The sequence below is a fragment of the Heteronotia binoei genome, chromosome 1, assembly GCF_032191835.1.
Source record: "Heteronotia binoei isolate CCM8104 ecotype False Entrance Well chromosome 1, APGP_CSIRO_Hbin_v1, whole genome shotgun sequence".
NCBI classification, from domain to species: domain Eukaryota; kingdom Metazoa; phylum Chordata; class Lepidosauria; order Squamata; family Gekkonidae; genus Heteronotia; species Heteronotia binoei.
In genome coordinates, this window is record NC_083223.1 from 71,103,567 (window position 1) to 71,122,401 (window position 18,835).

An 18,835-nucleotide genomic window follows, 5' to 3' on the forward strand; every position below is an offset into this window, starting at 1 on the left:
ATGTTTACCATAAATATTTGCTACACTCTTTCCTTTTTTACTCATGTCATTTACATTTTTTTTCCATTGTCAAAATTACTTCTTAGCATTGCCAGGTCCCTCCTGGCAGCTAGTTGGGATAAGGGGAATTTACCAGGAGCAAGAGAAATGCTCAGGCCTAATCACTGGTGTCACACAGGAAGTGACATCATCATGTCAGCAGCACTTGGTATTTGGGCAAAAACTCTATGATGAAACTGACTTCTACCATATATCAGTGTTGCCCAAAAATCAGAGTGTTGCCCAGATGTTGCTGGTGTAATGACGTCACTTCCTGTGCAACACTGGTGAGGAGACCTGGGCCTTTCTCTGGCTCTCAGTTATTCCCCCTGCCAGCCAGCTGATTAGCAACTGGGGAGCAGAGCCTGGAGGCAGTGAATTGAACCTCCACCAGGAGGGTCTGGCAACCGTATTACTGTTTCCCCATATCTTAAGAATATCTCCTTTACATCTCTGTTATTCTATGTCTCTTCTGTTTTCAGTCTATTTAAGTCATTTTTCTATTCTTGTTTCCTTAAATTTGTTTCTTCCAGCTTCGATGCATTTCAGTCCAGTTTTCAGCCTCTTTATTCTGCAAACTGTTCTCTTCAGAATTTCTGATGACCTTCAGTACCCTAAGCCAGAAGATCTCTTTTCTAGTCTTATAGTGCCATTCTTGAGAGTAAGCCACATGGAATAGGACTGAGTATGGAGAGCTACTTGAGTAACTGCATATTACAATGTTAAAAACTAACCTTGTAGAATGAGTTATAGCATATGCAAACATTTTATCAACTAAAATGTAGAAATGAAGCAGCACGTAAGGTACATATGCCATATGGATATAAATTTTGAGTTACATGCCTATTTTTAAAAAACTGTTCATTTCCTGAGTGTGGATATGATTCATTGTTTTTCTAAGGACAGCATTTCAGAATCTTTGCAGTCCTTGCACATTCATCTTGAAGTGAGATATCATCTTGACAGAGATGCCCTTCCCCTTCCAAGAAGTGGCTTTGCTTCCTGGTTACCTCCCCCCCCTGTCCAAATGGCATCACTTTTGTTTGAGGAATCAGCTGAAGCATAATTCCTGCTGGCTAACACTCACTAATTGGGACAATCCTCGCTACAGAACTTTGAGAATGTAGGATACCTAAAGATCAAGCAATCCCAGAAAGGAGATCTAAGCCTATATTTTTGTTTTAAAATAACTATTATAATGTGGAAAAGAGAGAAATCTCATTTCTTCTTTCCTAATAGTGCAACCTTAGATTTAAATGACTTGCAGCTTTGACTGCCTGTCATTTCTTCAGAAAGCACATTCCTGGGGCATCTTCTTTGGAGGGCTGTAACTCAGAACCTCACAAATTCAACCCTTACCAGATTTGGAGGGCTCGTAGAGAAGAGGCAACTAGAGATCCCCTGCAAGTTTGGTGTCTCTAGCTTGCCTAGGAGCCTGAACCTCCTGAACCTGTGCCCAACTGCTGGTCATTTTGACTGGCGTAGGTTCAGGAGCGTATAGAATAGATCCTGTGCAAGCTAGAGTCAGGAAGGTGGTGGTGGTTTCAGTCCTCTTCCCTCGGCCTCCAAGTGTGCTCCCCCCTTTGAAGTTTTGTAAACATTTAGATCGAGTGGAGATAGTCTGGCAATGTATTTGTTCATGAACTGCTACAAACCGCCATGACCAGCTAGAAACTTCATGTTGGCTGATCTGTCATGAATTTCATTTTGTGAACCACAAACCAGCTGATCTGCCCTGAATTTCATTTTGTGAACCACAAACCAGACAAAATTCATCACAAACTTTAGTTCGTAAGCCTGTTTATGCCCATCTCTAGATAAGAACATGATAGCATATCAAACTTATCATAGTTTTTACACAACAGAAACTTATATCAGCCAAAAATATATTGTATACATTTAATATCACCTACTCCTAATGTTTCAAATTTTATGACTATCTCAGAAAGTGGTTGTAATATGCTGTGATATTTGTAATGTTAAGCATTCAAATGTTGTAGAGCTGAGTGTCTTAAACAGAGGTGAAAAACTCATGCTATATTTCTTGATGGCATTCACCTAGCTCTCACATAACCTGCATGTGTAGATTTATTCAGGCACTGTAACACAGGATTTGCACAGCCTCACACCCAGATACATACATTCTTTTAAAATTAAAATCAGAGCATATCTAAGGAAATGCCTACATTCATGCTGATCTGTCTACTCCTTGTTCTGCATTGAACATATTATATAAGCTACATATCTGGGATGTGAGTGAGTCTGCAAGCAGAAAAAAAATGTCAAAAATTCTATTTTCTTTACATAATGGTAACATTTGATTGGTATGGGCAAGGGAAAAACATGTTTTAAGAGTTAAAAGTTGTGGAAAAGGAAAAAAAGATTGGAAACAAACTGTGGTGAAATATTTGATCTTATAATGGTATCTGAATGACCATTCAACCATGTGTGTGTGTGCTTATACATACACATATTTGCACATAACAGTGCATAAAAGCAGTGCTGGAGAAAAGAAAAGTTGTATGTTTCAATAGGTGCATAACATGGCATAATGGGTAAAGGCTATAAGATTCCATTTATTGTGGTGTCCAGTCTGACTCTGCAGAATCCTTCACAAACCATCTTAGCAAATGTGAAAATCTTGCTTGAAGGATATTCTGTAATATTTTGCTGTGGTAATTAGCATCTGAGTCACAGTTGTGCATGCCAATCAAACTCCCATCATCTCTGGCTTAACACTTCCCCGCTACTTTGTTGAGACTGCTCTGATTTGAAGTGTCATTCTAATCTTAATGCATCCTAAATAACAGCCAGGAACAGTAAGGTGTTTTTAAGACCATCATGACTGTTTGGGTTTAACAAATTCGTTTAACAAACAAAATTTTACAATTTAATTGATTTTGTATCTATTTACAGCTGTTTGGATGTAGTGTCCTGTTTTGGTGTATCTGTGTTTCATGTGTTTATTCAAAATGTTAAAATCTTAATTAGTAAACCTAGTGAAGCTGAAGGTTAAAACTTTAGGAGCCTGGTCCAGGGGCTTCCTCTGCATGCAGGAATGCAAACTGCACCTTGCTCCATTGCACACTAGAGTTTCCTCATTAACTTCAGCACTGTTGGTGAGTCTCATCCTTCTCTGCATACACTTCACCTGCCTCTGAAGTTTATGGAAGTTTAAAACACCTGAAGTTCTGTATGCATGCTGTAGTAGCCAATTTGGTGTAGTGATTAAGAGTGGCAGACTCCAATCTGGGAGAACTGGGTTTGATTTCCCACTCCTTCACATGTAGCTGCTGGTGTGACCTTGGCTCAGTCACAACTTCTCTCAGAGCTCTTCTCTGAAGAACAGTTCTAGAAAGAGCTCTCTCAGTCTCACCTACCTCACAGGGTGTTTGTTATGACGCAGGGAAGGGAAAGGAAATTATAAACCACTCTGAGAAGTGGAGGGTGGGGTATAAATCAACTCTTCTTCTCTTCTAGTACACATCTTTGGATCAGAATCAAAGACTCAAGTAATTGCAAGGTGATCTTGATCCAGATTCTATTTCAGCCTTATTTCCCCTATTAAACTGGAAGTCTGCTTAGATGGAGGAAGAGCCCCGTGGAGCAGAGTGGTAAAGCTGCAGTACTGCAGTCGGAACGCTCTGCTCACGATCTGAGTTCAATCCCAGCGAAAGCTGATTCAGGTAGCCAGCTCGAGGCTGACTCAGCCTTCCATTCTTCTGAGATTGGTAAAATAAGTACCCAGCTTGCTGGGGGGGAAGTGTAGATGACTGGGGAAGGCAATGGCAAACCACCCCATAAAAAGTCTGTCGTGAAAACATTGTGAAAGCAGTGTCACCCCAGTTGGAAACGACTGGTGCTTGCACAGGGGACCTTTCCTTTTCCTGCTTAGATATCTGTGATGAGGATGAATTAGGCCAAAGCTATAATGCACATTTAACTTCCAAAGTACAATATACATTAGTTATGCAAATAATAACTGTAAACTGCATGATGAAATAGAACTAACCAGGGATTTTTTGGAAAAAAAATAATTTGATCAGCCTGAGTTTAAAAAATGTATGTTTGTCTATCTTTAGAAACAAATAAAAATTTTAGATGCTATCATCTAAAGTTAAGTTAAAACGTAACATCTTGCCATAAAAATGCATGGCCATATATGAAATGCATGAACTTGAAGTGATAGCAGGGGAGAGACATGGCTGCTGAAATATTTTAATCTGCTTTTTTCCGGTCTTGGCTTCCCATAGAACTGCTTAGCTCTTGGAATCAAGGTTGAGCTGGCTGTGAATCTCAGCAGGTGACAGATGACTTAAGTAATGGAGATCAATAAGTAGGAAGCACATAATTCAATTTGCTTGTGGCATGACTGAGCATCAGCTGGAGAAAAGGGTGTAGGACATTTGTAAATGTGACCATTTTATAGGGTGACAACTGTATTGTCGTTTAACATCCTAGAATCTGCCTGTAGGATCTTTGCATATTATGTCGTTAACTAGGCTTCTCTATGTTAGTGACCTTTAAAAATACTTATACAGTGCCATCCTGAGCAGGGTTACTCTTAAGTCCAGTGAAATCAGTGAACTTAGGCCGGAGTAACTCCACATAGGACTACACTGCTGTTCCTCAAAATATAACGTGTAAAATAATTGCTGGTTATAAGTATGGCAAGGCACATCCACTTTTTAAGGGATTTTTGTTATAAAGATGCTTCATTGTAAGAGAGCTTTGCTGCCTTCTTATTCATAGACTTGCCTCTGGGCAAGGGCATCAGCCACTGTAAATGCCACTTAACAAGATATATGCAGTTGTATCTGGCAAGAATTTGGTGGAGAATATGGAAAGGAAGCAATGCCACAAATGCACTCCTCTTATTCTGAGAGGTGCTATGTTACAGTAGCTAAAAGGTGAAGTTTAACTCTGATGGGTTACAGACAGAAACATACAGTGTTAGAATTGGAAAGTACATTGGAGGTCATCTAGTTTAACCCCTGTACAGTGCAGGAATGTGCATGTACTACATCCCAACTGATGGTCTTTGCTTAAAGACTTCCAATGAAGGTCCTTAAGAAATGGCCAGTTCCCAAAGACAGTCCACTACTTCCCAAAGCAGCCTGTTCTGTTAATATAGTTCTTACCATACAGAAGTTTCTCCTAATATTTATCAGAATCTGCTTCGTTGACATTTATGCCCCACTTGTTCTAGAACAAAGTTTAAAATCAGAGGTTCAGTCTATGGTTGGGTGTGACTGGTCTTTTGAAGGGCAGCGTGAAAACTATGGAATTTCCCCAAAAGAGACTTGCCTCACTCCATATCTCATAGGCCTTAGGTGGCAATTTGTTCCTGAAAATTAATTAGTTTACCATAGCTGCATTTGGACTTCAGAACCAGTTGTAGTCAAACTAAGAGTTGCAGTGATGGACACATGAAATTTGCTGTGCCTGCTTATTTACCTGTCCCTCCTTCCCTTACATATGGAAGGTGATTAAGGTTTGTAGGCTTGAAAGGCCATGAAACACAGCCCAGTTCCCCAAGACATTGAGCTTGGCAACTGGGAAAGTTTGATTGTCTCACACTAGGCAGGATTCCAAATAGGGTTGCTGGGTCTGTGTTGAAAAACACCTGGAGATTTTAGGGGTGGAGCCAGGAGAGGGTGGGATTTAGGGAGGGGAGGAGCCCCAGCATGGTACAATGCCATAGAGTCCACCCTTCAAAGCAGCCATTTTCTCCAGGGGAGCTTATCTCTGCCATCTGGAGATCAGTTATGAAAGTGGGAGATCCCCAGGCCCTACCTTAGGCTTCCCAACCCTCCCGCTCTGGCGGGAGTCCCCTGGGTTTGCAGCCTCATCTCCCGGTCTTCAAGAAGTGGGAAGCGGGGGGGAGAACATACCTGTAGGCTTCATTATAGAGCTCCTGAGCCGTTTGTAAAATGTCTGCCCCTTTAAGGCTGGGCAGGGAGCAGGAAGGGCTTGGGAGAACAGCCCCGCCCTTTCTTTTGCTTTCACTTTCAAAGCAAGAGTTCTCCGGAAGAAGATCTGGTAAGTGTGTGTGTGTGTGTGAGAGAGAGGGAGGGGGCAGGGGATTCCCTGGTTTGGAGGCCCTCCCCCCTTTTAGAAAGCGTGTGGGGGGGAGGGAAATGTCTACTGGGCATTCTATTATTCCCTATGGAGAACGATTCCCATAGGGAATAATAGGGAATTCATCCGTTGGTATTGGGGGCTCTGGGGGGGCTATTTTTTGAGGTAGAGGCACCAAATTTTTAGTATAACATCTAGTGCCTCTCCCCAAAATACCCCCCAAGTTTCAAAACGATTGGACCAGAGGGTCCAATTCTATGAGCCCCAAAAGATGGTGCCCCTATACTTCATTATTTCCTATGGAAGAAAGGAATTTTAAAAGGTGTGCTGTCCCTTTAGATGTGATGGCCAGAACTCCCTTGGAGTTCAATTATGCTTGTCACATCCTTGTTCTTGGCTCCACCCCCAATGTCTTCTGGCTCCACCCCCAAAGTCTCCTGGCTCCACCCCCAAAGTCCCCAGATTTTTCTTTAATTGGACTTGGCAACCCTACCCTACCTGGAGGCTGGCAACCCCAATCCCAGTTTGTGGGAAGAAAATTCATTCGCCCAGTCGCCTGCATGGGATTATCACAGTAATCTAGAGTTTGTTTCAAAGCTTCTCAAACCTGGCTGACCTGTGCTTTGCATGCAATGTGAGGAGGGAAAAGAAGAGGAAACATACAGGCATACCAGACTATCTGGGCGTTTTCGCACTCACCTTCAGCCGGCGCGACCCCCCTCTTCACCGCGCAGGATCTGCGCGGATTTCGCACTAAATGCCGCGGAGCAGCCGGAAGAGCCGGAAACTTCTGTCGCAAAAGCCGCGCAAACGGAAACTGCTTTTTGGTAGTTTACGTTTGAGCGGCTTTTGTGCTGGGAGTTTCCGGCTCTTCCGGCTGCTCCGCGGCATTTAGTGCGAAAACCGCGCAGATCCTGCGCGGTGAAGAGGGGGGTCGCGCCGGCTGAAGGTGAGTGCGAAAACGCCCTCTGTGTTTGTGTCCATCAATGCAAACCCGAGTTGAGCTTCAGCAATTTGTGATTTCTGAATGCCATCAGTGTGCAGGATTATTGTATTTTATGAGCTATTTAGTGATGTTTAACTGTTATTTTCCTGCCAGTTATTGTTGATATTAGCCTTTTAATGATTGTGCTGTTTATACTATCAGAGTTATATTGGTTCTTGTGGTGGGATCAAAAATGGATTTACACACAACCTGAACAAACTACAGTTTCAGCCCTCAGATTATGTGTCCTGTACATTTAAAAAAACAAAGTCTAAATTTCAAGTGTTACACATTTTTGGTAGTGCTGTGGGGCCTCTTTAACTTGACCTGGTTTAGGGCCCTAGCATGTCTCAATCCAGCACTGGGAGGTAACAGGAATATCTTAAACTGATCCATCAAAACAGTAGGATGTGGCTTGGGTGGGATGGGAGGCTGAAGACAAGTGGGATGGAGCCGAATATTATGTATAGTTCTGCCTCATTTCCTTCCAAATGGTATTCTAGCTTCAGTGAGCGGATCCTTGTTAGTGTAGCTGGATGCTCAAGCTGTAGCACACAATCACGCTGTTCTTTCTATTAATAAACTCTGCAGTCAATTGTGTTTGTCAAAGGAAAAAAAGACCTACTCATTCCAATTCAGTCCTAGCCACTAATATTCATCAATATTCTCCCCCCCCCCTTGTGTTTCTAGGGACGACGAGGCAAGCCAGGAATACCCGGGAAACAAGGACCACCAGGGCTTCCTGTGAGTAACCAGCAGGGATAGTGCAAAACTCAGTTGAGTTGGGAATTTGTAGCAGTTGATCCAAGAGCAGCAAATAAAATTAACAGAGCAGATCTCTGTTTTCTTCTTTGGTATCCAGCAGGTGTGACAATGTGAAACAAAGACTGTGAGATAAGCACAGGCTCGTGTAGAAGTGTGGGGGGATGGTACAGGTTGGCAAGCAGCATCACTTCTGAAAGTACTGTAGAAATAGTGGGATTTGTTAGCATTTCAAAACAGCGAGCTATGTACATTATCTGAGGGATATTGTTAATTCAGTTTACCCAAACTGATGATGCTGTGTGTTCAAAATTGGATAATTTCTGTCTCAGAGGGGTAATTTCAAAGATGAAGGGCTGTGCGATGAGCTTGCCAACTGTCTGAATGGTGGAGAGGATTATGCCCAATGCTGGAAAGAGCATTCAACTGTAGATCAAATGAGTTTGCTGAAGAATTAAAGAAGATTAAGAAATACATAAGTGTATGAAAGGAATTGTAATATGCATCACTAGAGGTTTTAATTCAGATCTAAGCATTTTGGGGTTGTTTTCCTCCCTTACAAGATATACACGGTTCAGAATTTGAGCTTGATCATATTTCCCACTCTGAGGACTCCTCAAAGCATGGAATGGAGGCAGTCTTTGGAAAGATATCATGATGTTAATGATTCAGTGGAATCCTTTTTTGCCATACCCAGTTTGATTACATGATGTCTGGAGGCTCACAAATTCACAGAATGTACAAAGGCAACGTGTATTCTTTTGGAGTAGACAGATTTCATTATTTTAATGGGATTGATTATATGCAGTCCTTTGTGGATTTTATTCTGAAAGGGTTTTTTAAATATCTTTTTCAGTTTTGTGTGATAGACTAACAAAGAGATCAATTTGGGTTCCTCTGAAATTACTGTTTCTGCCTTTTCAAGGTTCTGTTACTAAGTATTTAAAGTGTTAGGGTATGGTTCATACCCAAATGGATGTACACCCTGCACCAGACTGATCCCTCTTTAATATAATAGAGCCCTGGTCCCTTCCTCCTTCGGCATGCATTCACAAGCATTTAGGAAAACTGTGTGTCTGGGAAATACAGAGAATTATAGGCCCATACAGGCCTCCCATAACTGACAGCTTGCTGTGGGGAGAAGGGAAATCAGCTGGACTTTTGATTCCCCACCCCATTTGTTGTAATCTACAAGGCAACAGAGGTTCCAGGATGGAAGATCAAAATAACTCAGCTGGGAGTCAGCTCCTGATTCCCCCCGGCCCCCCAAAGAACTGTTCTGGGTACAGAAAAAAAATTCCCCAGTAGGAGCTCAGATTGACTCTCAGCTGATCCCTCAGCTATTGGTAGTTAGCTCCTAAATGACTGCAAGTAGTCTGTTCCTGCAATTCACACAAACAAGTTGGGAACATTAGAGCAGCCAGTCAATTAATCGGATGCCTGATGGCTACTGATGAACAGGAAGTGAGCCATCTTAGTGGGTGTGTGAGCATTTGCAATGTGCTTTGCAGTGTAGAGAAGAAGCTGTGTTATACCCTAAGCACCTGTCTGGGAAACAATCATACATGGAGGGGGCATGGGAAGGCATTGACGATGGAGTGATTTCATTTCTGAGTTTTCTGCAGAAGTTATACCACTTCCTCTCTAGGTATAGAGAAACCATAGAGCTTCCAGCAATTCCTAGAGAGGCATTAAGGGATTTCTGGGTTTTCTTCAGGAGTGATGTCACACTTGCTGGCAGCTTTTTTTTTTTTAACATGAGGACTGGCCCCATGAAACAGGAGCCAGGGGGTGGGGAATACCCACTGGTGGGAAAATGGCAACCCTATGTTGCACAGAACCAACATCTACTGGAGAATTTTACAGTAAGTATGTAGTTTTTACCTTTCTTGGTACCTTACTGGATCCTAACTTTGGTAATACTTGACAATTATTCTTTGGCAGCAATAGGAAAAGGGAGGTCCTATAATTAAAGGTGGGTCTCTCTTTTCAGTATTGGCTTTTTCTTGGACTCATCAACATATTTGTTCTTGAGGCCCAGGAAGTAATTCTGAGTGTGTGTCCTGTTTTACATTTGATCTGATGCATGTGGCAATGGACTTAAATGTGAGTCCTAGATCCAGCAGATTTCGAGATAGAGAAATCCACTATGGCTGGTATTCCACAGTCTTTCTCAGAGTGTGTCAACTCCTTATGGCCCCAGCATATTCTGGAGACTGTGGTGAGGTCCTCTCTTTCTGATTGGGATGTAGGTTCCACAGCTGGGGACATGGTCACTTGGCTTGTTCCTCTGTCTTTCCATTTGATTCTCTGAAAGTTGATGGGTCATGATAATGTGCATTTAGATGCACATCCAATTTGCCCTATCCTCTTTTAAACTAAAAAAAAAAAAAGCTCAAGATCAGAGCCCTGTGGGGCAGAGTGGTAAAGCTGCAGTACTGCAGTCTGAGCTCTCTGCTCACAACCTGAGTTCGATCCTGGTGGAAGCTGGTTCAGGTAGTTGGCACAAGGTCGACTCCACCCTCCATCCATCCGAGGTCGGTAAAATGAGTACCCAGCTTGCTGGGGGTAAAGTGTAGATGACTGGGGAAGGCAATGGCAAACCACCCCATTAAAAGTCTGCCAAGAAAATGTAATGTTTTTACCTTTTTTTTTAGCAGTTTAAAGGATACTGTGGGGAAAATTATCTCAAGCATAATTCCTCCACTTTAGACCCTAGGATGAACGAAAGGAAATAACAGACTGCCTGACAGGCTAGCTTCTAGCTTCAATTAGAATAACACTCATCTGTACATACTCTCTGCTTAGAGTTACTATCTTCCTAGTGGGGCATGGAATTCTCCTGAAATTAAAAGTGATCTCCAGACTACAAAGATCAATTCCCTGAAGAAAATGGCTGCTTTGGAGTTGGCAACCCTGTCTCTGCTGCCAATATTTGCTGGCAGCATGAAGGCAACAATATGCATACATATCTTGAGTCTTATGAGTCCATCAGGGGGCTGCATTTTGAGGTTCCCAAAATGTTTGAGGTCCCCCCCCCCAGGAAAGTTGTTTCTATGGGGGGGGGGCTCATCCAGCTATAGCTTTCTATCCAATCCTGTTCCATCACCTGTTTCAGTTCTCAGCATATCTGTACATGGGGCACTCACTAGGGAAAGTGATATCTTCAGGCTTGTAACATTCTGCATTTCAAACTTTGCTGAATAATCATTGTGGGTGTCCTCACAGTCATTTGGAGAATTCCCACGCTTCTCCTAACACTGGTGCCCCAGAGGGTCACTTGTTAAACTGGATTAGAAGGGTGTCTAGTTTATTTTGCTTTACCGCTGGGGCTGAATGTACCCCAGACACCAACAAAATCAACAGCTGCTCCCACCTGCTGAATGAAAAGGAAAGACTCTTTTCTTTAACCACTGTCCCCTGAAAGGTTAACATAGCCTTCTTTGGTAACTTGAACAAAAGGGTTAAGGAACTAACCTGGCGTGAGATAAGAATAGAGAGAATCCCACTTCCCATCGCCAGTTGAAACATGCAGGTTTTCTTTAACAACATCAGGGTTGTTAATACACTGAAAGACTGAAATTGCAATCAAAAAATCAAAGAGAGCAAAATATTTATGTATTTAAAACATTTAAATGCTGCCTTTCTACCCAGTTCAGGGTCTGCAAGGACACAACTTCCATCTATTTCAGGGTATCCAAGGAGGCAAGTTGTCCTAACATGGATGGCCCTTTATACCCCGATATCAGATCTTGGAAGCTAAACAGGGTCAGACCTAGATAGTATTTAAATGGGAAACCAGCAATTAATCACAGGGTCACTATGCAGAGGAAAGCAACAGCAAACCACCTCTGTTAGTCTCTTGCCTTGAAAATCCTATATGGTCTCACCATAAGTCGATTCATGCACACAAAGAGGCAAGTTGTAGCTTTTAATCTTTGCCCCAGTTTAATACAGTAGCCAAGTAGGTCAGAAGATCCAATGACAAAACGAAGTAATAGTTGGAGTGAGAAACGTGTGAGTCTCTCCCTCCCTCCTCCTGGCAGAAGCTGTAGTGTGGATTCCAAGGACCAAAACTTCTGCTAACTCCAGAGAGAAGGTCCTTAACAAAGGGCTTGGTTGTATATTTATAAGAAATTTGACTATGAAATTAATGCAATGGAAGAAACTGCTCTAAGAAAATTCAGTAGTTACGGCAGGACAATTACAGGCTTGACAAGGCAAGATGGGGCTCATCCTATGTTATGCATGTTCAGTATCTTGCTCCTCAAAAATATACAAATGTAACAATTTCCAGAGGATTTTTATATAATGCCTATAATTTAATATATTATATTTCTACTGATTTGTGACTATTTTTTCCCAGTCTTTCTGTAGGACAGGAATAGTGTGCAACTGTGCCTACCCTGAGCTTCAAATGATCTTGACTATTAGATTTTTGTAGCAAGGATATTGCTGGACATAGTAACAAATGCAGCTGTGAAGCGGATGAATAAATGGGGATATACAAGGCCTTCACTTAAGCACAGACAAAAAGAACAAACAACATAAATATATCTGTGGAAAACAAAACAAAGATAGTGACCCATCGAGTGCCCCCATTTATCTCCTTGAAAACAAGAGGGTAATAATTCTACTTGACATAGACATATTGAGACTATTCTGGGAACACAGTTATAAGTTTAAGGCAAAATCTTTTAAGATAAAAAAAAAAATCAGCAGAACAGAAAGCACTGGAAGGTTAAGGTTTATTAAAACATGGGTGTTTTTAAAAATGAAACTGTGATAAGGAAATTTGCTGAGATTTTTACCTGGTACCCGCCCTACATTTTCCCTTCTGCATTATACAAACAGCAAGTATGGCACTCTGTCTCAAAGCATTAAAGATGTATTGCCTTTTTAAAATCCTAAGGAAAAAAGCAGGGCGCCTGTGTAACCTCCATAGATGTAAACACAAGGCAATGCTATGGTGATGGAATCCATTGGACTCTCTTTTGCTCTTTCTCCCTATTTAGCAATAAAGACCAATAAAGACTTTGTTATGTGGCTGGGGGAGGGAGATTATAGTGGGGGCTGCAGAGAGGGGGAAGAGAACTAGAGTAACTGTCAGTAGTGAGGAAGGGGATGTTTAACTTTTACATTTAGTGCCTAGATCTCCCCTCTCCCCAACCACTATTTGCCCAACAGGGGAACAAATACCTTTATCACAGCTTTCCCTGCATCTCATCTCACCAAAATTTGGCCCAAAAGAAGAGAAGTTGCTGTAAGAAAAGTTATAAAATTGGTATCAACAATAAACTTGGAGTGAAACCAAATGTTTAATAAAAAGACATACAACATCTATCCCTGTGGATCCTTTAGCCACATTCCATGAAAGCCATGGGTCATACAGTGGTTAGCGAATTAGAAAAATCAGAGAGAACCAGATTCAGAGCTTCACCTTGCCATAAAATGTACTTGATCATCTGAGAAGACTGTTGTGAGAATTTGCTTGGGAAGCCAAGTATGGAGGGCTGTGGAAGCAATCGCTCTGAGGATGGGCCCGTTCTGAGTAGAAAATCTTTATTGTGAAAGTGATTCTGTGGTGAGAGGATGTATACATACAAAGCAAGCCAAAACTATTCTTCAGGAGAAAGTGAACACATTTTGTGACTTAGATTTGCATTTAGAATTTTTATAGCAAAATTTAGGCCATCTGTAACCCTGCTTGTTCCTGCTGAGGCTTATCAGCCCTGGGCTCCGTTTCTGGCAGATGTTGAATGATTTAAGACCATTTCCGTTGATTGTAGCCACCACATAATTGGTTCAAAGCAAACTAGCTGAGGAAAGAGGGCAGCTAACTTGGACTATTTTATGTCTAAAAGTACTCTAATTCTCCCCAGACTAAATCCAAATTGTACAGAAGCCATGTTATTTCACTCAGATTGCTTTTTCTTGAACCTTAGGGTATATATATCTTTTTGTTTAAAAAATCAGTAATTATGAACAACAGTTGTGATTCCCTTCTGATGCCAAATTCCTGGATTCTCTTTTTTTCTTTTATTGTTTAAGGCTGTGTTTTGTTATTTCAGAGTTAGAAATATCATTATTCAGCTTAGTTTCCTGCTGAAACCACCCAAGAGGCTGTTTTTTTAAAATAGAGCAGCAGCTCCCTCTACTGTTTCTGCAGTCACATTCTCCTTATAAATAATACAGAAAAGTTTTCTTGGAACAGCTTGTTAGGAGTATTTAAAGTTTCAAAGTTGGCCTCATAGACTAAGAAACAAAGTCTGCAAAAGGATAGCTTTTATTGGAACTGTTAGTCATTGAAAAGCAAGCTTCAGAAGGACACATAAATGGTCTCATCAAAACAAGTTATGATGCATGCTTAGACATCCCACGTTAGTGCGGCAGTATTTAAAGATCCTATACCATATGGTAAGGACCCACATGATTGGTCTCTTTCTTATAACTAATCTGTAAACTAATTAGCAAGGTACATTTTCAAAACTTCTAGCACCTGGCTAGGAGCGTGATGATCTATAGAAGATCTTTAAAGCAAATTAAAATGTTAAATTAGATTACAAAAATGTACCCTATGACTTAAGGAACTCAGGTTACACAAACCCTCCAGAGGCCTGGTTAGTAACTTTTTAAAAAACCCAAAATTTGAATCCAGTGGCACCTTTAAGACCAACAAAGTTTAATTCTGGGTATAAGCTTTTGTGTTCCTACATACTTTTTCAGATACATTATAATGTGTATGAATGCATATGAAGATAATGTATCTGAAGAAGTACCTAAATGTATTATTGCTTCAGACTAACACGGCTACCCATCTGAACCTTAAAAAAAAAAAAAAGAATTACTCTTAATAGTAGGCCAACTGCAACCCTCTTTTTGTGTCAATTCAGGCACAACCACTTTAGCAACTGGCTGCTAACAGATTTTATTTACCTGTTCATCCAAAGCTGCTTGAGTCCTGTTGCTAAAACAGGTCTGAGCCATTTTTGAGGAAACTGCTTTCTTCTGTTTTCACCTCTTTGTTATATTTCTGACCTCTGTGGTGTGCTATTTAAAATGTCCATAGCACTTCCTACAATGCTGCTTTCCCCACTGCCCTTTTTTGCCATGCAATCTTTCTCACCCTTCATCCCTCCCCCCAAAAAATATGCTGAGTGCTATAGCGCTCAACCAATATAACATTTCAGTGTTATAGCAGGACCATTGAGATTCCTTGACTCCATTGACAGACTATATAGCTTTAGTGCTATAGTGCCCAACTCAGAATGCTTTTGGAGTGGAAGAACAAGGAAGATCATGCAGTGAAAAAGGATGGGGGGAAGCTGGCAGTTTGAAATGGCCATAGTGCTACAGAGACAGCTCATTTATGGGATGAAATTTACCATATGAAACCCCTGTCCCTGTATCACATTACTCCAAACCAAGTCAACAACAGATGATGTCTGGATTAGAACAGTAATGTGAAAAGGGCCTTAAGAGCAATGGAAATACTTAAATGTATCATCTGGATTTAGTAAACAACTGGTGATGTACAGCTAATGATAAGACATTCACTGCTGGGTTAATTTTCTGAAGATTTGTTTCACCCAGAAATTAGGATTGCCCAGGAGTGATTAAGGGCAGGGACCGGTACATTGGCATCATGCCAATGCACTGACATCACTTCTAGTGAAAACTGGAAGTGACATTATAGGACACTGTAGGATTTGCAAAAACTTTATTGTATTAGAGCATTCACAATGTCACTTCCAATTTTTACCAAAAGTGACATCAGCAACAGCTCACATCCCATTTTCCTCTCCATCATTTCTTCTCAGCAGTACTTCAGGTGCTAGTAGGCAAAACAATGGGATGCTAGGAGGTCTCCCCCTATATCAGGAGACCTGACAACCCTACAAGCAGAACATGAGCTTACTGGAATTTCTTTCTTATAAACGACAAGCAGGGACCCATCAAGAAACTTTCAGAGTGATGGAAGGAAGTCTTCTCTCCCTGTCATCTCTCCTATTGATAAAAGTCCTAAGGTACTGGTCACAAATTGCTTTCCTGCCCTTTGGCTGAGCTGCCTGTTGCTCAGTCTCAGTGGAGAGCAACCCCACCCTCCAGCCCCAGGACAGATGAGGATTGCGCCACTGCTTCACAGAGGAGAGAAAGAAAGCCTTCCTTTGATTGATTGAGGGAGGGAGGAGGAAGGAAAGAGCCAGAGAAAGCCTTCCCTCAATTGACTGCGGGCTCCCCCCTCCTTCTCTGGGGAGGGAAACAGCTAGAGAGATGGAAGAGTGGCATCCTGTGGCAGCAGACCAACAACATTTTATTCTAGGAATAAGTTTTTTTGTGCTTCCATACTTCAATACAGAAAGGAGGAAGGGGGGAAGGGAAAGTCAGAGAGAGAGAGAGAGAATGGAGTCCTGTGTTTAAGACCAATACCATTTTATTTCAGGTATAAGCTTTTGTGTACCTGCACACTTCTTCAGGGATACAGAGGAAAAGTGGGAGGGAAAACCAGAGCAAGCAAGCCAAAGAGAGAATCTCCTTTCCACTTCTTACCAATGGAGGGGGGGGGGGGGGACCGAACAGCACAGCTTGCATTCTTTATTAATGAAAGGTAGCAAGAGTCCAGAAGCACCTTAACTAACAAAATTTGTGGCAGCTTTCATGAATCACTGCTCACTTCTTAAGATACAGCTTGAATGTCAGTCCATCTGTCCTTCTATCTTGGAGTGTGAAATGATTTTAGACACCACATAACAATAGCAGGCATTGGTTATGAAGAAGAGACCTAGGTTTTAATTCAGTCCAGGAGGATGCATTGCCTTGAGCCTCATTATCAACTGCAATTCTGCATTCTCTATTTCTAATCTCCCTTTGAAATTCCTTTGTAAGAGAACTGCTACTCTTAGGTCAGCAACTGAATGTCCTCAAAGGTTAAAATGTTCTCCCATTGTTTTTTCAATGTCTTTTCAAGAAAAGAGCTGCCAGTGTGTTGCAGTGGAGGTTTCAGAATTTTTTCCTGATGGTACTCACCAGAACTGAGGACCAGCACCTTTTTCAGGGCTTTCTCAGGTTCTGAACTTCTGATCCTCATGTGCCAGCCTGCCTCACTCAGCCAGAAAAGCAGAGTGGACCCTCAAGAACAGCCTAATGAGGATCTGTTGGGAGAGGAGGGAATTGATGGGAATCGGCACAACTTTATAGATGAGTATTGGCACCCTTTTTCAACAACAAGAAAAGAACACTGAGGCCCTGTTCACACAGCGTGTTGAGTCCGTGTTAAACTGACCCGGCTCTGTTCCGAATATCTTTGTTCCGGATATTATCAATCAGACTGCCATACTGCAATTTGAATCACTCCGCGGTGAAAACGTCTTCTGCCATCCACATGATGCCACCATGCAGTTCTTTTTTTCTCCATTCTTATGGACATGTGCGCGCGATGTGCATATCATGCGCATATGTGCATATACACACATGCACGTAGGTTAAAACATTATGTGGTTATGCACATATCGCTAAGTAGTAAAAAAAAAAAGGTGACCGTAAACCGGATGTTTGAGGCTCTTTTTGCTCTGGGACAGCCTTCAGACATCCGGAAGTTGGTTAATATCGCAGCAGAACTATCCAGGTGGAGAAAACTACGAGGTGAAACCAGAGAACTCAAAAAACACCGCAAAGGAGCAGGTAACAAAATAATGCAGTTCCAAGAAAGATTGGGGGGGGGCTACCATGAGTTAATACCGGGAGGCAGATGTTGCTGTCAGATCAGCCACTTTTAATCCGGAAGGAAACAACAGTGACATCTGATTATACTGTGCGTTTGAACATGGCCTGATTATAACAAACAGAGTGTCTAAGGCTGGATGGGCTGTGAGCATTTCAGACTTTTGGAGAATGGGGCAATTTCTAGATACCATATTGAAAATGTTCCCATGTTTGAGAAAATCTAGCAATATTTGGTCAAATTGGTTGTTTTAAAAAATAATTTGCAAGACCATAATTTGTTTCTTTCATCCCATTAGTGCAGATGTGGCTCTTCTTGTGGCTCTTAGGAGTTTCTCTTTGATGTTGCTGCCCTGTTTAAGAAACCACACAAAAGATCTCCATGTTTCATTGCCATGTTGCAGGAAGGGGGTGAGGGAATTCCATTTACCAGTGGAGGCATGGAGTGGGTGGAAGTGGTGACTCAGAAATATTTTCCAGATGACTAGATAAATAGACTCTGCCTTTTAATTTTTATTTCTCTAATCCTGTGAAAGCACTTGAGAAATTTTAGGGTACCAGTATGGCAGCAGCATATTTTATACATTATATTGATTTAATTTACAGTATTTTGAGACAGTTTGGCCTTTGCAATCATTTCATCATTGCTGCAAAGGCAGATGTGGTTCAAAGCTTAAGATGCCATCTGCTAGGTTAGGAACATGAAAATTTAATTAGGTATCTAATTGTACCTTGGAAATATTTACCTCCTGTTCATTTGCAGCTCTATGCTCCTTGCCTTTCCCCCAAAATGCATGAGCATTTTTGGAACATAATCAGAGTACACCTTCAGCAAGGGACTACTTTCTGTTTGTGATTCAGTTATCTTCATTACATTTCTCTACACACACACAAACCAAAAAGAAACGCAATATAATTGAGCATTTCAGTGGCATGCATAAAGGATCAATTTTGAAATGTATTTAAAGTGGCAGATGTGCCATATTGCCAGAGTGAGATTGTTTCTTGAAAGACTGATCTCATGGTTTCCAGATGCCTGAACCAGAAAAGTGTGTGCCCATGTCAAGTGCTGTCAAGTTGCAGTCAATTTATGGCAATCCCATGAAAGGGACTTTCATTGCAGGAAAGAAGTGGAGGTGCTTTGTCATTGCCTTCCTCTGCAGAGTCTTCCTTGGTGGTCTCCCATCCAAGTACCAGCCATCCTTAGCTTTTGAGATCTGATGAGATCAGGCTATACCAGGGGTGGCC

General features: G+C 41.6%; 1 protein-coding gene across 1 annotated transcript in view; it reads left to right on the forward strand.

Moving 5' to 3' along the window:
- The window catches only part of COL19A1 (collagen type XIX alpha 1 chain), a 348,383-nt gene that overhangs the window by 206,441 nt on the left and 123,107 nt on the right, over nucleotides 1-18,835 (forward strand). Inside the window, exon 16 of the mRNA XM_060235557.1 lies at nucleotides 7,796-7,849. Within this exon, the coding sequence (XP_060091540.1) occupies nucleotides 7,796-7,849 (54 nt within the window). The remainder of the gene's footprint in view (nucleotides 1-7,795; nucleotides 7,850-18,835) is intronic.